General features: G+C 46.4%; 1 protein-coding gene across 6 annotated transcripts in view; it reads left to right on the forward strand.

Annotated features, from left to right (window-relative positions):
• The window catches only part of LOC106584624 (pleckstrin homology domain-containing family A member 7), a 187,065-nt gene that overhangs the window by 83,279 nt on the left and 84,231 nt on the right, over positions 1–19,555 (forward strand). For all 6 annotated transcript variants that reach the window (XM_045706211.2, XM_045706215.2, XM_045706212.2 and 3 more), the window contains one exon: positions 16,486–16,569. In XM_045706211.2, coding sequence (XP_045562167.2) covers positions 16,486–16,569 — 84 coding nt within the window. The remainder of the gene's footprint in view (positions 1–16,485; positions 16,570–19,555) is intronic.

A 19,555-nucleotide genomic window follows, 5' to 3' on the forward strand; every position in this document is an offset into this window, starting at 1 on the left:
TGATGTCAACATGTCCCATTGATGCATTTGGAATGTGCATGTGTTCTGAGACGATGCCGAAGCTCAATGGAGGGTCAGACCAACCTGTTCATTGGAGGAGATTATCGTTGTCTATTTCTGTCGAGCTCCTGACAAGCCTGGAGACAGACCAGGGGCTGTAGGTCCTTGAAACGTCTCAATCCAGAGCGTGTGCACAGTCTGCTCTACTCTAGTCGGTTTGCAAAGTTTCTTCCCGCTTCTTTCATCTCGGAGTCCACAATGTTTTGGAGACGAGACACCTGAGGGGTATGTCACGCAGCTAGTTAGACATATTTGGGATTTTCTAAAGATGGCTGGCTTCAGTTAGCTTCATATTCCTAATGTTAGTCTGTGATCTCTTGCTTCATCTATTTCACGAAGGTGTATACTGATTGACAACCTGCCATTAGACCTGCAGACTGGCTACTTATATGGTCTGTTAGTCTGTGTGTAACCCACAACATTTTGGGGTCACAAGACACCTGGACTTCAGATCTCTTGTTTGTTTTGGTGGCATCAACAGACAGTTGCCAGACATATGACAGCAGCTGGACAATGGGGGTAACCTCTCAATGCAAAATGGCCGCCTCAGTGCCGGCATGTTCTGCCATCAACAGAATGTTGCACCAAGTTGTTGCAGCATAGCCAGTGGGCACACTATGTTGGGTGTGTCAGGGATGCCCATGTCTGCGACCAGGCACATGCACAGATGGGGCTTTACCTGTACAAAGCATATGTATCTTTGCCCTTCCAGTCTCCAAAGTGCCCTTTTGGGTGGTGGTATAATTTTCCCCCAAAAAATGTTTTCTTCATTTAGTTTACATCATCAATGTTGGGTCTGTTTGCCTGACACGCGCAGCAAAGAGAGGCAGAAAGACATATAGAGATGAATCACATTCTGTAAAAGAAATGGAGCTAGCAAACTAAACTCAGCAAAAAAAGAAACATCCTCTCACTGTTAACTGCGTTTATTTTCAGCAAACTTAACATGTGTAAATATTTGTATGAACATAACATTCAACAACTGAGACATAAACTTCAGTTCCACAGACATGTGACTAACAGAAATGGAATAATGTGTCCCTGAACAAAAGGGGAGTCAAAATCAAAAGTAACAGTCAGTATCTGGTGTGGCCACCAGCTGCATTAAGAATGGCAAACCATCTCGTCCTCATGGACTGCACCAGATTTGCCAGTTCTTGCTGTGAGATGTTACCCCACTCTTCCACCAAGGCACCTGTAAGTTCCTGGACATTTCTGGGGGGAATGGCCCTAGCCCTCACCCTCCGATCCAAAAGGTCCCAGATGTGCTTAATGGGATTGAGATCCGGGATTGAGATCCGGGCTCTTCTCTGGCCATGGCAGAACACTGACATTCCTCTCTTGCAGGAAATCACGCACAGAACGTGCAGTATGGCTGGTGGCATTGTCATGCTGGAGGGTCATGTCAGGATGAGCCTGCAGGAAGGGTACCACCTGAGGAAGGAGGATGCCTTCCCTGTAACGCACAGCGTTGAGATTGCCTGCAATGACAACAAGCTCAGTCCGATGATGCTGTGACACACCGCCCCAGACCATGATGGACCCTCCACCTCCAAATCGATCCCGCTCCAGAGTACAGGCCTCGGTGTAACGCTCCTTCCTTCGACGATAAACACAAATCTGACCATCACCCTTTGTGAGACAAAACCGCGACTCGTCAGTGAAGAGCACTTTTTGCCAGTCCTGTCTGGTCCAGCGACGGTGGGTTTGTGCCCATAGGCGATGTCGTTGCCTGTGATGTCCGGTGAGGACCTGCCTTACAACAGGCCTACAAGTCCTCAGTCCAGCCTCTCTCAGCCTATTGCGGACCGTCTGAGCACTGATGGAGGGATTGTGCGTTCCTGGTGTAACCCGGGCAGTTGTTGTTGCCATCCTGTACCGGTCCTACAGGTGTTCGGATGTACCGATCCTGTGCAGGTGTTGTTACATGTGGTCTGTCACTGCGAGGACGATCAGCTGTCTGTCCTGTCTTCCTGTAGCGCTGTCTTAGGCATCTCAAGGTACGGACATGGCAATTTATTACCCTGGCCACATCTGCAGTCCTCATGCCTCCTTGCAGCATGTCTAAGGCACGTTCACGCAGATGAGCAGGGACCCAGGGCATCTTTCTTTTGGAGTTTTTCAGAGTCAGTAGAAAGGCCTCTTTTAGTGTCCTAAGTTTTCATAACTGACCTTAATTGCCTACCGTCTATAAGCTGTTAGTGTCTTAACGACTGTTCCACAGGTGCATGTTCATTAATTGTTTATGGTTCATTGAACAAGCATGGAAAACAGTGTTTAATTTCAACCTTTTACAATGAAGATCTGTGAAGTTATTTGGATTTCTACGAATTATCTTTGAAAGACGGGGTCTTGAAAAAGGGACGTTTTTAGCAGATTAACATCAATCATCAACATCAATGATCAGCTGATAGCCCACCGTCTGTTCCTTATGTCAGTCATGTCTTTAGGAGGAATTCTAACTAGCTTGCTTACAATTTGTGATTAAAAAAATAAATATATATATATTTCACCTTTTATTTAACCAGGTAGGCCAGTTGAGAACAAGTTCTCATTTACAACTGCAACCTGGCCAAGACAGAGCAAAGCAGTGCAACACAAACAACACGGAGTTACACATGGGATAAACAGACGAACAGTCAATAACACAATAGAAACAGAAAGAAATCTATATACAGTGTGTGCAAATGTAGTAAGATTAGGGAGATAAGGCAATAAATAAGCCATAGTGGCGAAATAATTCCAATTTAGCAATTAAACACTGGAGCGATAGATGTGCAGAAGATGAATGTTGCAATTCGTTCCAGTTATTGGCAGCAGAGAACTTAAAGGAAAGGCGGTCAAAGGATGAGTTTGCTTTGGGGGTGACCAGTGAAATATATCTGCTGGAGTGCGTACTACAGGTGGGTGCTGCTATGGTGACCACTAAGCTGAGATAAGGTGGGGCTTTACCTAGCAAAGACTTATACAGTTGAAGTTGGAAGTTTACATACACCTTAGCCAAATGCATTTAAACTCAGTTTTTCACAATTCCTGACATCTTAGGTCAGTTAGGATCACCACTTTATTTTAAGAATGTGAAATGTCAGAATAATAGTTCAGAGTGATTTATTTCAGCTTTTATTTATTTCATGACATTCCCAGTGGGTCAGAAGTTTACATACACTCAGTTAGTATTTGGTAGCATTGCCTTTAAATTGTTTAACTTGGGTCAAACGTTTTGGGTAGCCTTTCCACAAGCTTCCCACAATACTTTGGGTGATTTTTGGCCCATTCCTCCTGACAGAGCTGGTGTAACTGAGTCAGGTCAGTAGGCCTCCTTGCTTGCACACGCTTTTTCAGTTCTGCCCACAAGTTTTCTATAGGATTGAGGTCAGGGCTTTGTGATGGCCACTCCAATACCTTGACTTTGTTGTCCTTAAGCCATTTTGCCACAACTTTGGAACTATGCATGGGATCATTGTCCATTTGGAAGACCCATTTGCAAGCAAGCTTCAACTTCCTGACTGATGTCTTGATGTTGCTTCAATATATCCACATAATTTTCTTTCCTCATGATGCCATCTATTTTGTGAAGTGCACCAGTCCCTCCTGCAGCAAAACACCCCCACAACATGATTCTGCCACCCCCGTGCTTCACGGTTGGGATGGTGTTCTTCGGCTTGCAAGCCTCCTCCTTTTTCCTCCAAACATAACGATGGTTATTATGGCCAAACAGTTCTATTTTTGTTTCATCAGACCAGAGGACATTTCTCCAAAAAGTACAATCTTTGTCCCCATGTGCAGTTGCAAACCGTAGTTTGGCTTTTTTTGGGTAGTTTTGGAGCATTGGCTTCTTCCTTGCTGAGTGGCCTTTCAGGTTATGTCGATATAGGACTCGTTTTACTGTGGATATAGATACTTTTGTACCTGTTTCATCCAGCATCTTCACAAGGTTCTTTGCTGTTGTTCTGGGATTGATTTGCACTTTTCATGTTCATCTCTAGGAGACAGAGCAGTATGACGGCTGCGTGGTCCAATGATGTTTATACTTGCGTACTATTGTTTGTACAGATGAATGTGGTACCTTCAGGCATTTGGAAATTGCTCCCAAGGATGAACCACACTTGTCGAGGTCTACAATTTCTTTTCTGAAGTCTTGGCTGATTTCTGTTGATTTTCCCATGATGTCAAGCAAAGAGGCACTGAGTTTGAAGGTAGGCCTTGAAATACATCCACAGGTACACCTCCAATTGACTCAAAGGATGTCAATTAGCCTATCAGAAGCTTCTAAAGCCATGACATAATTTTCTGGAATTTTCCAAGCTATTTAAAGGCACAGTCAACTTAGTGTATGTAAACTTCTGACCCACTGGAATTGTGATACAGTGAATTATAAGTGACATAATTTGTCTGTAAACAATTGTTGGAAAAATTACTTGTGTCATGCACAAAGTAGATGTCCTAACCGACTTAACAAGAAATTTGTGGAGTGGTTGAAAAACAAGTTTTAATGACACCAATCTAAGTGTATGTAAACTTCCGACTTCAACTGTAGATGACCTGGAGCCAGTGGGTTTGGCGACGAATATGAAGTGATGGCCAGCCAACGAGAGCATACAGGTCGCAGTGGTGGGTAGTATATGGGGCTTTGGTGACAAAACGGATGGCACTGTGATAGACTGCATCCAGTTTGTTGAATAGAGTGTCGTAGGCTATTTTGTAAATGACATCGCCGAAGTCCAGGATCGGTAGGATAGTCAGTTTTACGAGGGTATGTTTGGCAGCATGGGTGATGGATGCTTTGTTGCGAAATAGGAAGCCGATTCTAGATTTAATTTTGGATTGGAGATGCTTAATGTGAGTCTGGAAGGAGAGTTTACAGTCTAACCAGACACCTAGGTATTTGTAGTTGTCCACATATTCTAAGTCAGAACCGTCCAGAGTAGTGATGCTAGACGGGCGATGAGTGAGTGTTGTTGCAGAAATAAGTACAAGGCCTATGCTCCAAAAAGTGAACATTTCCACTACAGAGGCATTTGGTATGTTATGAATAGCCATATTTCCAAACGGGGAGGTGCCCTTTTTCCACTAGCCTCCTGAAAGGTCTGTGCACGGCCCTGCCCGAGACTTTGCCCGTTATTACTGGTTTGGCGTCGATGACAGGCTGTCAGCAGCTTTGAGTGCCATCCATGTCCCCTTACCCCTCTCATGCTGGAGGTGCCCTTGTTGTTCAGGGCCACTGCCAGGGTGACACTGGAGAGAGAGGGGGGGAGCTGGCACCGGTTACGATCTGGCCAAACAAAAGTTTCCCTGTGTGCCACAATATCAAACCCCACTTCATTGCATCCTGCTGCTGGGTTAGGGTGTGATGTCAAGCCCTCGGCTGAACGCAATCCCACACTTGTCTGAAGTTATCAAAAGGAGAAAGGACAATGGAGATGGGAGAGAGAAGGGGGAGGGAATGAAGGCATACGGAGAGCGGAGCAGAAGATGAGTTTCCGTTATAACAGATGGACAAACTAAGTTGTATTGAAGATTGCTCTGTTGATTCGTATGAAAGGAGCACACTGACCGTTCGTTTGCTGTAGCTTTTCCTGTTCTCTGTAACAAAGGCTTTCTGAACTGCCAAGACCACCGCCACACTTCCTTCCTCCCCGAGGTGGTAAGAGTCGGCAAACAACACATCTACCATGCTGACCCTCAACACAGGGACCCCACAGGGGGTGCATGCCCCCCTGTACTCCCTGTTCAAAGATTATTTGAATTTTTTGACATTTTAGTCATTTTCCAGAGCGACTTACATGAGCAGTTAGGGTTAAGTGCCTTGCTCAAGGACACGTCAACAGATTTTTCACCTAGTTGGCTCTGGGATTTGAACCAGTGACTTTCGTTTACTGGCCCAACGCTCTTAACTGCTAGGCTACCTGCTGCACGACAGTGCGTGGCCACTCCAACATCATCATTAAGTTTGCCGACGATACAACGGTAGTAGGCCTGATCACCGACGACGATGAGATAGAGAGGAGGTCAGAGACCTCTCCCACAACGTCAGCAAGATCAAGGAGCTGATCGTGGACTACAGGAAACGAAGGGTCGAGCACGCCCCCATCACATCGACGGGGCTGTAGTGGAACGGGTCGAGAGCTTCAAGTTCCTCTGTGTCTACATCACTAAGGACCTATCATGGTCCAAACACACCAACACAGTCGTGAAGAGGGTACGACAACACCTCTTCCCCATCAGGAGGCTGAAAGGATTTGGCATGGGCCCTCAGATCCTCAAAAAGTTCTACAGCTGCACCATTGAGAGAGCATCTTTACTGGCTGCATCACCGCTTGGCATGGCAACTGCTTGGTATCCGACAGCAAGGTGCAACAGAAGATAGTGCATACGGCCCAGTACATCACTGGGGCAAAGCTCCCTGCCATCCAAGACCTCTATACCAGGCGGTGTCAGAGGAAGGCCCTAAAAATGGTAAAAGACTCCAGCCACCTAAGTAATAGACTGTTCCCTCTGCTACCACACGGCAAACAGTATCACAGCGCCAAGTCTGTGATCAAAAGTCTGGGACCAGCTTCTACCCCCAATCCATTAGACTGCTGAACAGTTCATCAAATGGCCACTCGGACTATTTGCATTGACACTTTCTTTTGTTTTGTTGCTCTGACATTCTTGTACTGGCTCTATGCACACTACCTAGACTCTACCCACACACTACCTAGACTCTACCCACACACTACCTAGACTCTACCCACACACTACCTAGACTCTACCCACACACTACCTAGACTCTACCCACACACTACCTAGACTCTACCCACACACTACCTAGACTCTACCCACACACTACCTAGACTCTACCCACACACATACGCTCACACACACACACACACACACACACACACACACACACACACACACACACACACACACACACACACACACACACACACACACACACACAGACAGACAGACACAGACTTTCACACTCCTCACATACGCTGCTGCTACTCTTATTTATTATCTATCCTGATTGCCTAGACACTTTTACCCCCTACCTACATGTTACCTCAACTACCTCAACTACCTGTTACCTCAGTACATTGACTCAGTACTGGTACACCTTGTATATAGCCTCGTTATTTTGTGTTACTATTTCCTTGATTTTTTGGATATTTTTTTTTTACTCTATTGTTGGGAAAGGGTTCGTAAGTAAGCATTTCACGGTAAAGTCTACACCTGTTGTATTCGGCGCATGTAACAAAATTAGATTTGATTTATTTGAGGTGAACACTGAGTGCCTCTCCGGGGGCTGAGAGGACTTGGAGTTTTCTGCAAAACAAACATCCAAAAAGTAGAAGGGACATGTTATGCTCTGATACAGGAGAGGCAATGGTCAAACGGGTGTTTTTAATGGCGCCTGTGTATCAGTTTAATGTCCCGTGGTCATCCTGTGTGGTTAATAACCTTCGTTAAAGTGATTTGTGCCGCCAGACACACCAATAGGATTCTACACACAGCCAGCCCACACTGATAAATGAGCCTACTTTCTCTGGGCCAATGCTATAGCTTTTTCTGACATCCCCGTTCTGGTAAGCGTCAGTAGACTTTAGTTTACCTCATAGATCTGATTCCTTTTATGGCATTCCGTGTGTGTGTGTGTGTGTGTGTGTGTGTGTGTGTGTGTGTGTGTGTGTGTGTGTGTGTGTGTGTGTCGGGAGACATAAGACAGTGGTCGTCCTCAGTGGTCATCTGGAGCCAAGCTACATTGTGCCACTGCCTCTCACTGTACTGTGAATGAAATCCCAGGCTGCAGTGCAGTCCTACTGGGAAGCCAATTGGCTGGAGAGAGGACATGAGAGAGTGAGGTACGGGTCAGGTAGTATTCCTCCCTATGACAGGGACACACCACCACCACTACAGAGCAGCGGGGTGAAAGACAGAACTGGAACCATGTGGAAGCAGGTAAAATAGGCCAGCTTGATTTGAACCCTTAAAGATGCACTGTGCAGAAATCGCTCTGCCATTTCCTGGTTGCTAAAATTCTAATAGTTCACCTATTTCAGTTTTTGACAAAACAAGCAAGTACAGTTTAGAGAATCATTGGACCATCTCGACCGCTGTAAAATATATTTTCAATAACCAAAAATATTGTGTTTTCAGAACGGGAAGCATAGAAGTACACACACACACACACACACACACACACACAGTAGAACAGATCAACCGCTCCTTAGACTGGCTTTCAATGAGAATGACAGATCTATAACTCACATTTCTGTTAATTTGATCAGGTTGCCCAAAAAGTTACATATTGCAGCTTTAACCTTTAATTTAACCATTTAAAAACCTCTATTTTGATGATTGCTAGAATTTAGTGCGAGCGCCGAGGGAAAGAACGAGCGAGAGGCTTGGATATTATATACAGTCTAGTCTTATGCAGTATTATGTACAGTGTATCTTCAGAGTGTTGTGCAGCTACAAAAGCTAACCATTCATCAGTTATGATGGTACAGTCCGGTGCACGTACCAGCTTTAGCTGGGATTAGATTGAGATTTAAAGAGATCAAGATTTAGAGCTCTCATTTAGATTGAGAGGGAGAGGCTTTACTGAGCACAACTGAAATAAATAAAGTTGAAATAAACCATTTAACAAAAGCCAGCGTGTGGGATGGAAGGCTAATTATTAGCTGTATGATGGACGGCCTACATACCATACAAAGGGCTACTTAAAATGTCTGTCTATGCCACCGCACACGTACCCACAAACGTATACACGTACATACACACACATATACTTATACATGTACACACAGACACACACACACACACACCCCTCTGTCCTCCCTCCGTTTTGTCCTCCACATGTCCGTCTGTCCTCTGCCTTGCATTTCAAACAAATTTCATCTGGACACCTTTAAATTGACCTGAACTTTGACTGAACACACACCCCCTCATCAAATAGAGGTTTCAAAGCAATCCATCTTTCGCAGGGCGGGGCTCTCGCAAACATGTCAGCGGTCTCGTGTCAGTAGATATGGAGACAAATGCCTCTACTTAGGATAGGGTGAGATGTCAGAGAGAGCGGAGGCTGCTTCCCAAATCGCACCCTATTCCCTATTTAGTGCACTCATTTTAACCAGGGTCCATATGGGTCCTGGTCAAAAGTAGTGCACTGTATAGGGAATAAGGTGCAGTTTGGGACATAACCAGAGAGAGGCGCTGTTCAAAGCCAATGTATTCAGCCTTTGATATATCAATGACTTGGGAGGGTGTGTCTCAATGTTTGAGGTGAGAAATGCATAGGAGAAACACCAATAACGTTAGTTAAACAGGTGCCATAAAACAAGTGGCGCCAACAGCTAAATGGGCAGCGATTTAATTTATTCTGGGCCCATATTCAGAGTTTATACGGACAGGGGGGACCTGATCCTAAATCAGCATTCCTACACTGAGAAGCTTTGTAAATACGGGCCTTTGTTCTTTTTTGTATGGTTTCATCAGGAGAAAACAGTGAGAATGCACAAAGATCAAGCCTTTATCAGAGGCATTTACACACTGTTGTCTAGTCAATCTTATCAGAGGCTAATAGCCATTAAGCTAATGGAGAGACAACTTCTGAAGCCCACTCTTGACTGATTGGATCGGACTATAGGCTTTGGATAGAGGCAATTTTAATTAAACACGGTAATGACTAAATTATCAAGGCCTGAGCATATTTAGAAGAAGGTCCTTGAAAGAGTGTAGCCAGAGAGTTCCCTAAGTTTTGACCTATCAAGTACGGACAGGAGTAGAGAAAGGGGTGTCAAAAAGAGGTTGACTTGACGCAGCAAGGGGGGGGGGGGACTTTAGTGTGTTTGTTTGTGTGGGGGGACAGATGGACAGACGTCCGTCTCTCTCTCGCTTTCTCTTTGTAGAAAGAGTCTTTGTTTGGCCGTGTCACTCCTGTCATGGTGAATAGTGTGTTTGTGTAACCCAGTGTGTTTATGTAACCCAGTGTGTTTGTGTAACCCAGTGTGTTTGTGTAACCCGGTGTGTTTGTGTAACCCAGTGTGTTTATGTAACCCAGTGTGTTTATGTAACCCAGTGTGTTTATGTAACCCGGTGTGTTTGTGTAACCCAGTGTGTTTGTGTAACCCGGTGTGTTTGTGTAACCCGGTGTGTTTGTGTAACCCAGTGTGTTTGTGTAACCCGGTGTGTTTGTGTAACCCGGTGTGTTTGTGTAACCCGGTGTGTTTGTGTAACCCGGTGACTGCCGGTCGTCACTCATACATGTCATCTGGATACCGCCGACGTTATGACGAGGTCAGATGGAGGGTCACATGGCACCAGTAGGAACTTGAAGCAGAGAGCAGTCTGTAGCATGGGCTACGCCCCAAATGATACCCCATTCCCTATGTAGTGCACTGCTTTTGACCAGAACCCATAGAGTCAAAAGTAGTGCACTATATAGGGAATAGGGTGCCATTAGAGACACAGAAATGCACTAGAGCACTTATGACCTTCCAGCCTCTCACACTGTGATAGTGGTCTGCTTTCTGATAGGGAGATACAGACAGTACTGGGTGAGGAGAAAAGAGTTTCCAGCCAAGTTTGACTGACAGGCGTAGGCCTATTATAGGAACACTCTGTTTGTTTTTGCTGACGCTCCTGACAGTGAATCAGACAATGTCTTTGTGGTACAAACTCTGGCTGGTTTTGTTGAAGGGAAATGTTGTGTGTTTGCTGTTGAGATCAGAGAGGCAGTGCATTAACAGCTTTGTGTGTGCGCGCATCAAAAACAGCGCTTAGCTGCTGACGGTGTCCTGACAGGCCTCATTACAGATCCTCTGATGGAACACAGCACCTCGATACAGATCCTCTGATGGAACACAGCACCTCGATACAGATCCTCTGATGGAACACAGCACCTCGATACAGATCCTCTGATGGAACACAGCACCTCGATACAGATCCTCTGATGGAACACAGCACCTCGATACAGATCCTCTGATGGAACACAGCACCTCGATACAGATCCTCTGATGGAACACAGCACCTCGATACAGATCCTCTGATGGAACACAGCACCTCGATACAGATCCTCTGATGGAACACAGCACCTCGATACAGATCCTCTGATGGAACACAGCACCTCGATACAGATCCTCTGATGGAACACAGCACCTCGATACAGATCCTCTGATGGAACACAGCACCTCGATACAGATCCTCTGATGGAACACAGCACCTCGATACAGATCCTCTGATGGAACACAGCACCTCGATACAGATCCTCTGATGGAACACAGCACCTCGATACAGATCCTCTGATGGAACACAGCACCTCGATACAGATCCTCTGATGGAACACAGCACCTCGATACAGATCCTCTGATGGAACACAGCACCTCGATACAGATCCTCTGACGGAACACAGCACCTCGATACAGAGCCTCTGACGGAACACAGCACCTCGATACAGAGCCTCTGACAGAACACAGCACCTCGATGCAGAGCCTCTGACAGACCACAGCACCTCGATACAGAGCCTCTGACAGAACACCGCACCTCGATACAGAGCCTCTGACAGAACACAGCACCTCGATACAGAGCCTCTGACAGAACACAGCACCTCGATACAGAGCCTCTGACAGAACACAGCACCTCGATGCAGAGCCTCTGACAGACCACAGCACCTCGATACAGAGCCTCTGACAGAACACAGCACCTCGATACAGAGCCTCTGACAGAACACAGCACCTCGATACAGAGCCTCTGACAGAACACAGCACCTCGATACAGAGCCTCTGACAGAACACAGCACCTCGATACAGAGCCTCTGACAGAACACAGCACCTCGATACAGAGCCTCTGACAGAACACCGCACCTCGATACAGAGCCTCTGACAGAACACAGCACCTCGATACAGAGCCTCTGACAGAACACAGCACCTCGATACAGAGCCTCTGACGGAACACTGCACTTCAATCGCCCTGCTAAATGCAGCCTGCTTTTAGTCCACACACACACACACACACACACACACACACACACACACACACACACACACACACACACACACACACGTTTCACACCCACTGGAAACTTAAATTGAGTCTGAAATGGGAGCAGATTAAGCAAATGTAGATGAAATGCTGTACTAATCCAGACTGGAGTCTCCTCACATACCCCATCAGGCGTTCTAGGGCAGCAGATAGCCTAGTGGTTAGAGCATTGGGCCAGTAACTGAAAGGTTACTTGTTCCAAACCCGGGGGTCGACAAGGCTCTGTCGATGTGCCCTTGAGCAAGGCACTTAATTGCCCCAATTGCTCTTGTAAGTCTGCTAAATGACAAAAAAAATACAACAAATTTTAGGTAAATACCTCCTTCATCACAGCCCTCTGAGAAGAAATGTCTGCTTTCTCTTAAAAAACACCATGCAGACTGATCGAAATAACCCACTGGTATTACTGCTGAGCTCTACCCTCTAAATAACCCACTGGCATTACTGCTGAGCTCTAGCCTCTAAATAACCCACTGGCATTACTGCTGAGCTCTACCCTCTAAATAACCCACTGGCATTACTGCTGAGCTCTAGCCTCTAAATAACCCACTGGCATTACTGCTGAGCTCTACCCTCTAAATAACCCACTGGCATTACTGCTGAGCTCTACCCTCTAAATAACCCACTGGCATTACTGCTGAGCTCTAGCCTCTAAATAACCCACTGGCATTACTGCTGAGCTCTACCCTCTAAATAACCCACTGGCATTACTGCTGAGCTCTACCCTCTAAATAACCCACTGGCATTACTGCTGAGCTCTACCCTCTAAATAACCCACTGGCATTACTGCTGAGCTCTAGCCTCTAAATAACCCACTGGCATTACTGCTGAGCTCTACCCTCTAAATAACCCACTGGCATTACTGCTGAGCTCTAGCCTCTAAATAACCCACTGGCATTACTGCTGAGCTCTACCCTCTAAATAACCCACTGGCATTACTGCTGAGCTCTACCCTCTAAATAACCCACTGGCATTACTGCTGAGCTCTAGCCTCTAAATAACCCACTGGCATTACTGCTGAGCTCTACCCTCTAAATAACCCACTGGCATTACTGCTGAGCTCTACCCTCTAAATAACCCACTGGCATTACTGCTGAGCTCTACCCTCTAAATAACCCACTGGCATTACTGCTGAGCTCTAGCCTCTAAATAACCCACTGGCATTACTGCTGAGCTCTACCCTCTAAATAACCCACTGGCATTACTGCTGAGCTCTACCCTCTCCTTGTTAGGGTTTTCTGTGGTTGTCCGCTCCACCTCTGTCTTTATCCAGGTACTTCCACAGCATTCTCAAAACTAGCTAGATAGAGAGCTAACATTTACGGGGTCCTATACCCCCAAACAACCCCAAAATACCAAAATACCAAACTACCAGAAACAACCCCAAATACCAGAAAATACCCAAAACATCTACCCCAAGAAACTACCAGGAACTACCTCCAAATAAAACTCCATTAATGTTCCTCAGTCCTCAAACCAGGCCTTTTACGACACCACAAAACTCAATATCGCTGGCTATTTCCGACCCTCTGACTGGCGTGACATTGCTGCCATGCATGGCTTCCAATGGCTTCCAATCAAACCAATACTATTCCATTCATACTTGGTGTCAGTCAGAGCAATCAGACACAGATTTATCACAGTGGTTCAACCACAGTGGTGCATCAAATATCAGATTACGAAATAAATGAGCATTGATTTGTTTCTGTATGTTAGTCGGTGGCTGGGACAGCTGGTTCTGTATGTTAGTCGGTGGCTGGGACAGCTGGTTCTGTATGTTAGTCGGTGGCTGGGACAGCTGGTTCTGTATGTTAGTCGGTGGCTGGGACAGCTGGTTCTGTATGTTAGTCGGTGGCTGGGACAGCTGGTTCTGTATGTTAGTCGGTGGCTGGGACAGCTGGTTCTGTATGTTAGTCGGTGGCTGGGACAGCTGGTTCTGTATGTTAGTCGGTGGCTGGGACAGCTGGTTCTGTATGTTAGTCGGTGGCTGGGACAGCTGGTTCTGTATGTTAGTCGGTGGCTGGGACAGCTGGTTCTGTATGTTAGTCGGTGGCTGGGACAGCTGGTTCTGTATGTTAGTCGGTGGCTGGGACAGCTGGTTCTGTATGTTAGTCGGTGGCTGGGACAGCTGGTTCTGTATGTTAGTTGGTGGCTGGGACAGCTGGTGATCCTGAAGACTCTATCTATAATATCATTCCCAATAGCCATTTGTCAATGGGCTTTTTCATGACTGATTTGGTTGGCTCCCTAGTGGCAAAGCGGTCTAAGGCACTGCATCTCAGTGCTTGAGGTGTCACTACAGATACCCTGGTTCGATTCCAGGCTGTATCACAACCGGCCGTGATTGGGAATCGCATAGGGCGGCACATAATTGGCTCAGCGTCGTCTGAGGTTTGGCCAGTGTAGGTCGTCATTGTAAATAAGAATTTGTTCTTAACTGACTTGCCTAGTTAAATTAAAAAAATCCATGTTTAAAAATAAAGTTAGGAGCAGGCAAAACCCCAGTGCTTTTCTCTATTGTGTAATGCCTTTAGGACCTGAAACTGGTTGTTCACAAGCAATGATGTTGGATGACCTCAGTGTAATACTACATGTTGCTGTTGAATTTGATGGGGATATGTGAGCACGTCACCATCTTAGGTGAGTGGCACTGCCATCCCCTGGACAGCGCTTTCATTTCGGTTCAGCCTGTATCGCTAATACTCAAGCCTCTATCCACCTAGACAGCAGTACAACCTTTTCTAAGATCATTTTCTTTGATACAGTTTGATATGTCCTCTGAGACATATTCCTATCTAGAGCATTGTGCGTATTTGCCTGTGCTGCGTCCCAAATAGAACCCTGTTCGCTATTGAGTGCTCTACTTTTGACAATGGTCCATAGGGTTCTGGTGGAAAGTAGTGCACTACATAGGGCTCTGGTGGAAAGTAGTGCACTACATAGGATACTACCTCTATAAAGATAAATAGTGTCACTGCAGCCGCTTCACACATCACTGTGTGTACTGGACCAGAGGGCTTTTTTCCTTCCTTAAAACCAGGAAGTGAGCTCTCAGCTGTCACTCCACATCAGCTCCTACAGGAACAGAAACTGACAGGAACAAGGACAGCAGCAGCTCCTGTACAGCGATCTGATGGATGGAATCTGTTGGGAGGGTGCTGTGTTGCCAAGTGTGCCCCTGTCACTTGGCTGCGTGCCAAATAGCACCCTATTCCCTACATAGTGCACAACCATTGACCAGGGCTTGTCAAAAGTAGTACACTATGTAGGGATTAGGGTCCCATTTGGGATGCTACCATACCTGACGGCCCTCTCCCTGTGTCACTGGCTGAGGGGGGGAATCGATGGAGGCCCTGCCTGACTGCCCTCTCTCTCCCTGTGTCACTGGCTGAGGGGGGGAATCGATGGAGGCCCTGCCTGACTGCCCTCTCTTTCCCTGTGTCACTGGCTGAGGGGGGGAATCGATGGAGGCCCTGCCTGACTGCCCTCTCTCTCCCTGTGTCACTGGCTGAGGGGGGAATCGATGGAGGCCCTGCCTGACTGCCCTCTCTCTCCCTGTGTCACTGGCTGAGGAGGAAATCGATGGAGGCCCTGCCTGACTGCCCTCTCTCTCCTTGTGTCACTGGCTGAGGGGGGGAATCGATGGAGGCCCTGCCTGGCCTGACTGCCCTCTCTCTCCCTGTGTCACTGGCTGAGGGGGGAATCGATGGAGGCCCTGCCTGACTGCCCTCTCTCTCCCTGTGTCACTGGCTGAGGGGGGAATCGATGGAGGCCCTGCCTGACTGCCCTCTCTCTCCCTGTGTCACTGGCTGAGGGGGGAATCGATGGAGGTACTGCCTGGCCTGACTGCCCTCTCTCTCCCTGTGTCACTGGCTGAGGGGGGAATCGATGGAGGCCCTGCCTGACTGCCCTCTCTCTCCCTGTGTCACTGGCTGAGGGGGAAATCGATGGAGGCCCTGCCTGGCCTGACTGCCCTCTCTCTCCCTGTGTCACTGGCTGAGGGGGAAATCGATGGAGGCCCTGCCTGGCCTGACTGCCCTCTCTCTCCCTGTGTCCGGTGTTTCGTGCTGAGCCTGACACTTTAGGAGGAGATCATAGGAGCTGTCCAGGGTGGGGGCCACTGCCACCCTTCACATTCTACACACGCCTGGGAAAGTCTGGGGGTGGGGTAGGAGGGTAGGGTTAGGAGGCGTTTGAAACCTGCTACGCCCCTAGAGAATTATCAGCTTGTGTTTACATGTGAGTTGGAAGGGGGTGAAAATCCAGCGCGATGACCACAGACTGATTCGACAGCCAGAGATGCTAATTTTGTTCCACTCTGTTTCATCCCCCACCTCTCCTCCACCCTCCATCCCCCACTTCTCCTCCCTCTCTTATCCTCTGGTCCTCTCACAGCCATAACCAGAGGACCACGTCGTTCCGGCACCCCGTGACGGGACAGGTGTCTCGGGAGAACGTGGATTTTATCCTCCAAGAACAGTGAGTGACTCATCTCCTCTTATCTGTCCTTTATGCTGTTGTGTCTTTGGCTATGCCGGATTAAGTGATATGACATGCTAACCTATAAAATCCTTTCTCTGTAATTAATATTACCTGATTAAGCTAATCATGTAAATGTAATTAACTAGAAAGTCGGGGCACCACGGAAGAACGTTTATAGAGCCGTTATCTTCCGAATAAACTCTTAAAATACTTTGTAATATTTTACATCGATAGCAGTCAATAGTAACCCTTATCTTATTTTCAGTCTCATAATGAAAGTTGTACATTTTCGGCTATCTTCACGAACCCTGGCTAACAAGTTGAATCAGCAATACAAAATTGGGTTTAATTATTTATTTACTAAATACCTAAACTAATCACACAGAATTACAAATACACCGAATACAAATGATGTCATACATGATGGCTGGTTACACAAAGGAAAGGGGGTTGGGCTTGAATGAAAGAGCGGGAAGACTTAGGAACAAAGAAACAGCAGCTATGCTATCGTAAATACATTATCTTATGCATTCTAAATTACCGCCCATTTGGAAAAGGAAAATGCAATAAATATTTACTCTGAGCTGCGCTTCGGTAGATTGGTCGTAGATGCTCGCCGGGTTGGCCAACAAATCTTCCTGTCCTCGGAAGAATGTCTCTGGTGGTAAATTGGATACGTGGTGGTATCTTTGTCTGTCTGTTAGACTGGATCCGTCATCCGTCCTTTCCTAGCCCCCGTCTACAGCGGCCGCTGCTAACTCAACGGCTAGGAAGTATCACTTCTGTAGTGAATAAGCTCAAAGTTCATACCATTCGCCACCAAAGCTCACGCCGAGGTTGGCTTAGTTCTGTACTTGACATGTGTGTCCTTCTAACGTAGAGGCTGCAGACCTCACGTACTGGAACCATGGTTATCTTTTCGTCAAAGGCTTATATAGTGGAGAGGGGGAAGGATGTGTTTCATCGTTTATAACCCCTGTCTCTTCACAGGGGTGGGCCACTGATCAAGCAGGGCACTTTCCTTATGAAAACCCAATTCTCTCATTTGGAAGCTAAAATTACATTTAATCTCCTAACAAACAATTTCAATATCAAACATTTCAATTGCATAACAATTCCATGTTACTCTGATAACTAGAGGGTGTATACTTTCTCAGGTACAGTTTATGTCGTCCTGTCATCAGTCATAATGTCTCAGATGACAACCGAACTGACATACATACTCATTACGTTCCCAAGCATATTTCCAACTGGTTTTATTACCAAAATATGGTTCCTTTTCCCCATTTGTTTGATGTTCCCAGACTCTCTATATTTAACACAGGCTATTCAAGTCCTTCAGTAGGGTCAGAAAGAGAGGGGAAGGGAGAAAGGTATTTAAGGGGGGGTCATAAACCTTACCCACAGGCCAACGTCATGACAGTCCCCCCATGTTGGGTTCAATCTTGCGATTAACCTGCATGTTGTAAACCAACATAAAAATGAACGTGGGTTGTCCTGGTTGTGGATCATCGTTGTGGTCCCCATCTGGCGGTCGACCCGGGTAGGGTGTCTGCAAATGAAGAAGTCCGCTCCAAGGCTGGGCAGCAGATGTCCAGTTGGTGGTTGCTATTGCAGTCCCCCCTCTGGTGGTCGACCCGGGTAGGGTCTCTGCAAATGAAGAAGTCCGTTCCATGGCTCGACAGCGGATGTCCGGATTGGGATCGCCGTTCCGGACCCGTCGTCTGGTCGTCTAGACTGGAATATCTGGGCAGTAACTTAGGCAGATGTTAACAATGCACACACACTCATGAAATATATCATTACATTTCCTCCCAAATGAGCGGCGTTGTGGCACTAACTGATGGTTGTATGGGGGAGTAGTTTATGGCTCTATCACTTTCTATGTGCCGAAGAAAATGAAACAAAATGAATGAAAGCATAAACAAAACAAAATATAGTTATGCCACCTTAATCATCTAATTGGACTGTATTCTATCTACGTCCATGGTCTTGGCAAAATGACCCTATCATGGCATTGTCTAATGTCATATTTAGGGCTTTCCTAATTTGCGGGGTGGCGCTTAGGGTACCATCCTAAGTTGACAACTATATGATAAGTCTACAGCTGTAAGGCACTAGTTTTGGGCAGTCTACAGGGATGACCTATGGACTTCTGGTTAGAAAACTGGTGAGTGCTGTAGAGTCAAAGGCCTAGAAGTAAATGTTCAACTTTACTAAGGCTGGTATTTTGCTTGGGCCCTTAAGTGGTCCTAGCATAAATCCTAATTGGATGTTCCGTTGTGCATGTGCGTTTATGCTTACACAATCGCGCATGTCAAGGGAAGAAAACCAAGTATCCTGGCAGATTACAACTTGTTCAGAATGAGTCTGACGTAGTCAGGTAATTTTCAGGTCAATGCCTGGAGATCAGTCAGAATTGGTGTCAAGCGAGTCTGTAGTAGTTTTCTACAAGTCACGGTGTCTTCCACTATTGTAGTGGCGGTAGGTATGAAGTCTATTTCATAGCTATGTTATCCACGGAGGAGCTAACCTCACGACGGAAGTACTCTAAGTATTAGACCAGTCGTACGTGGTGTGATCATGGTTCATGACTTCTAATAACTTTTCTCCTGAACGGAGGGTTCTATTTATTAGTGGCATGTGTTAACCATTGGAAGAGTGCAATGGAGATTCCCTTCCCCGTGTTGCACTCTGAGTGACTCCTATGTCGCTATTATCAATAGAAATTTAACTTGTGAGGTTACTAATCCTCTTACTGAGCGTTGCTGGACTGACTGTGGTATTGGTACTGGTATTCAAGGGGTCCAGTTGTCCTACCGATTTATTCTGAAATATTATCTACCGGAACACATGATTGGAGCATATTACTAGTTGTATTGTAGTTGAACCTACACATGGCAAGGAATTATTATTGTTGCCATTTGTTTTGGAGGTGGACAAGTCCATTGGACTTCCTTTACGACCAGTGTGGTACACCTCA

This window comes from Salmo salar, chromosome 23 (genome assembly GCF_965601325.2).
Source record: "Salmo salar chromosome 23, fSalSal1, whole genome shotgun sequence".
Classification (NCBI taxonomy): domain Eukaryota; kingdom Metazoa; phylum Chordata; class Actinopteri; order Salmoniformes; family Salmonidae; genus Salmo; species Salmo salar.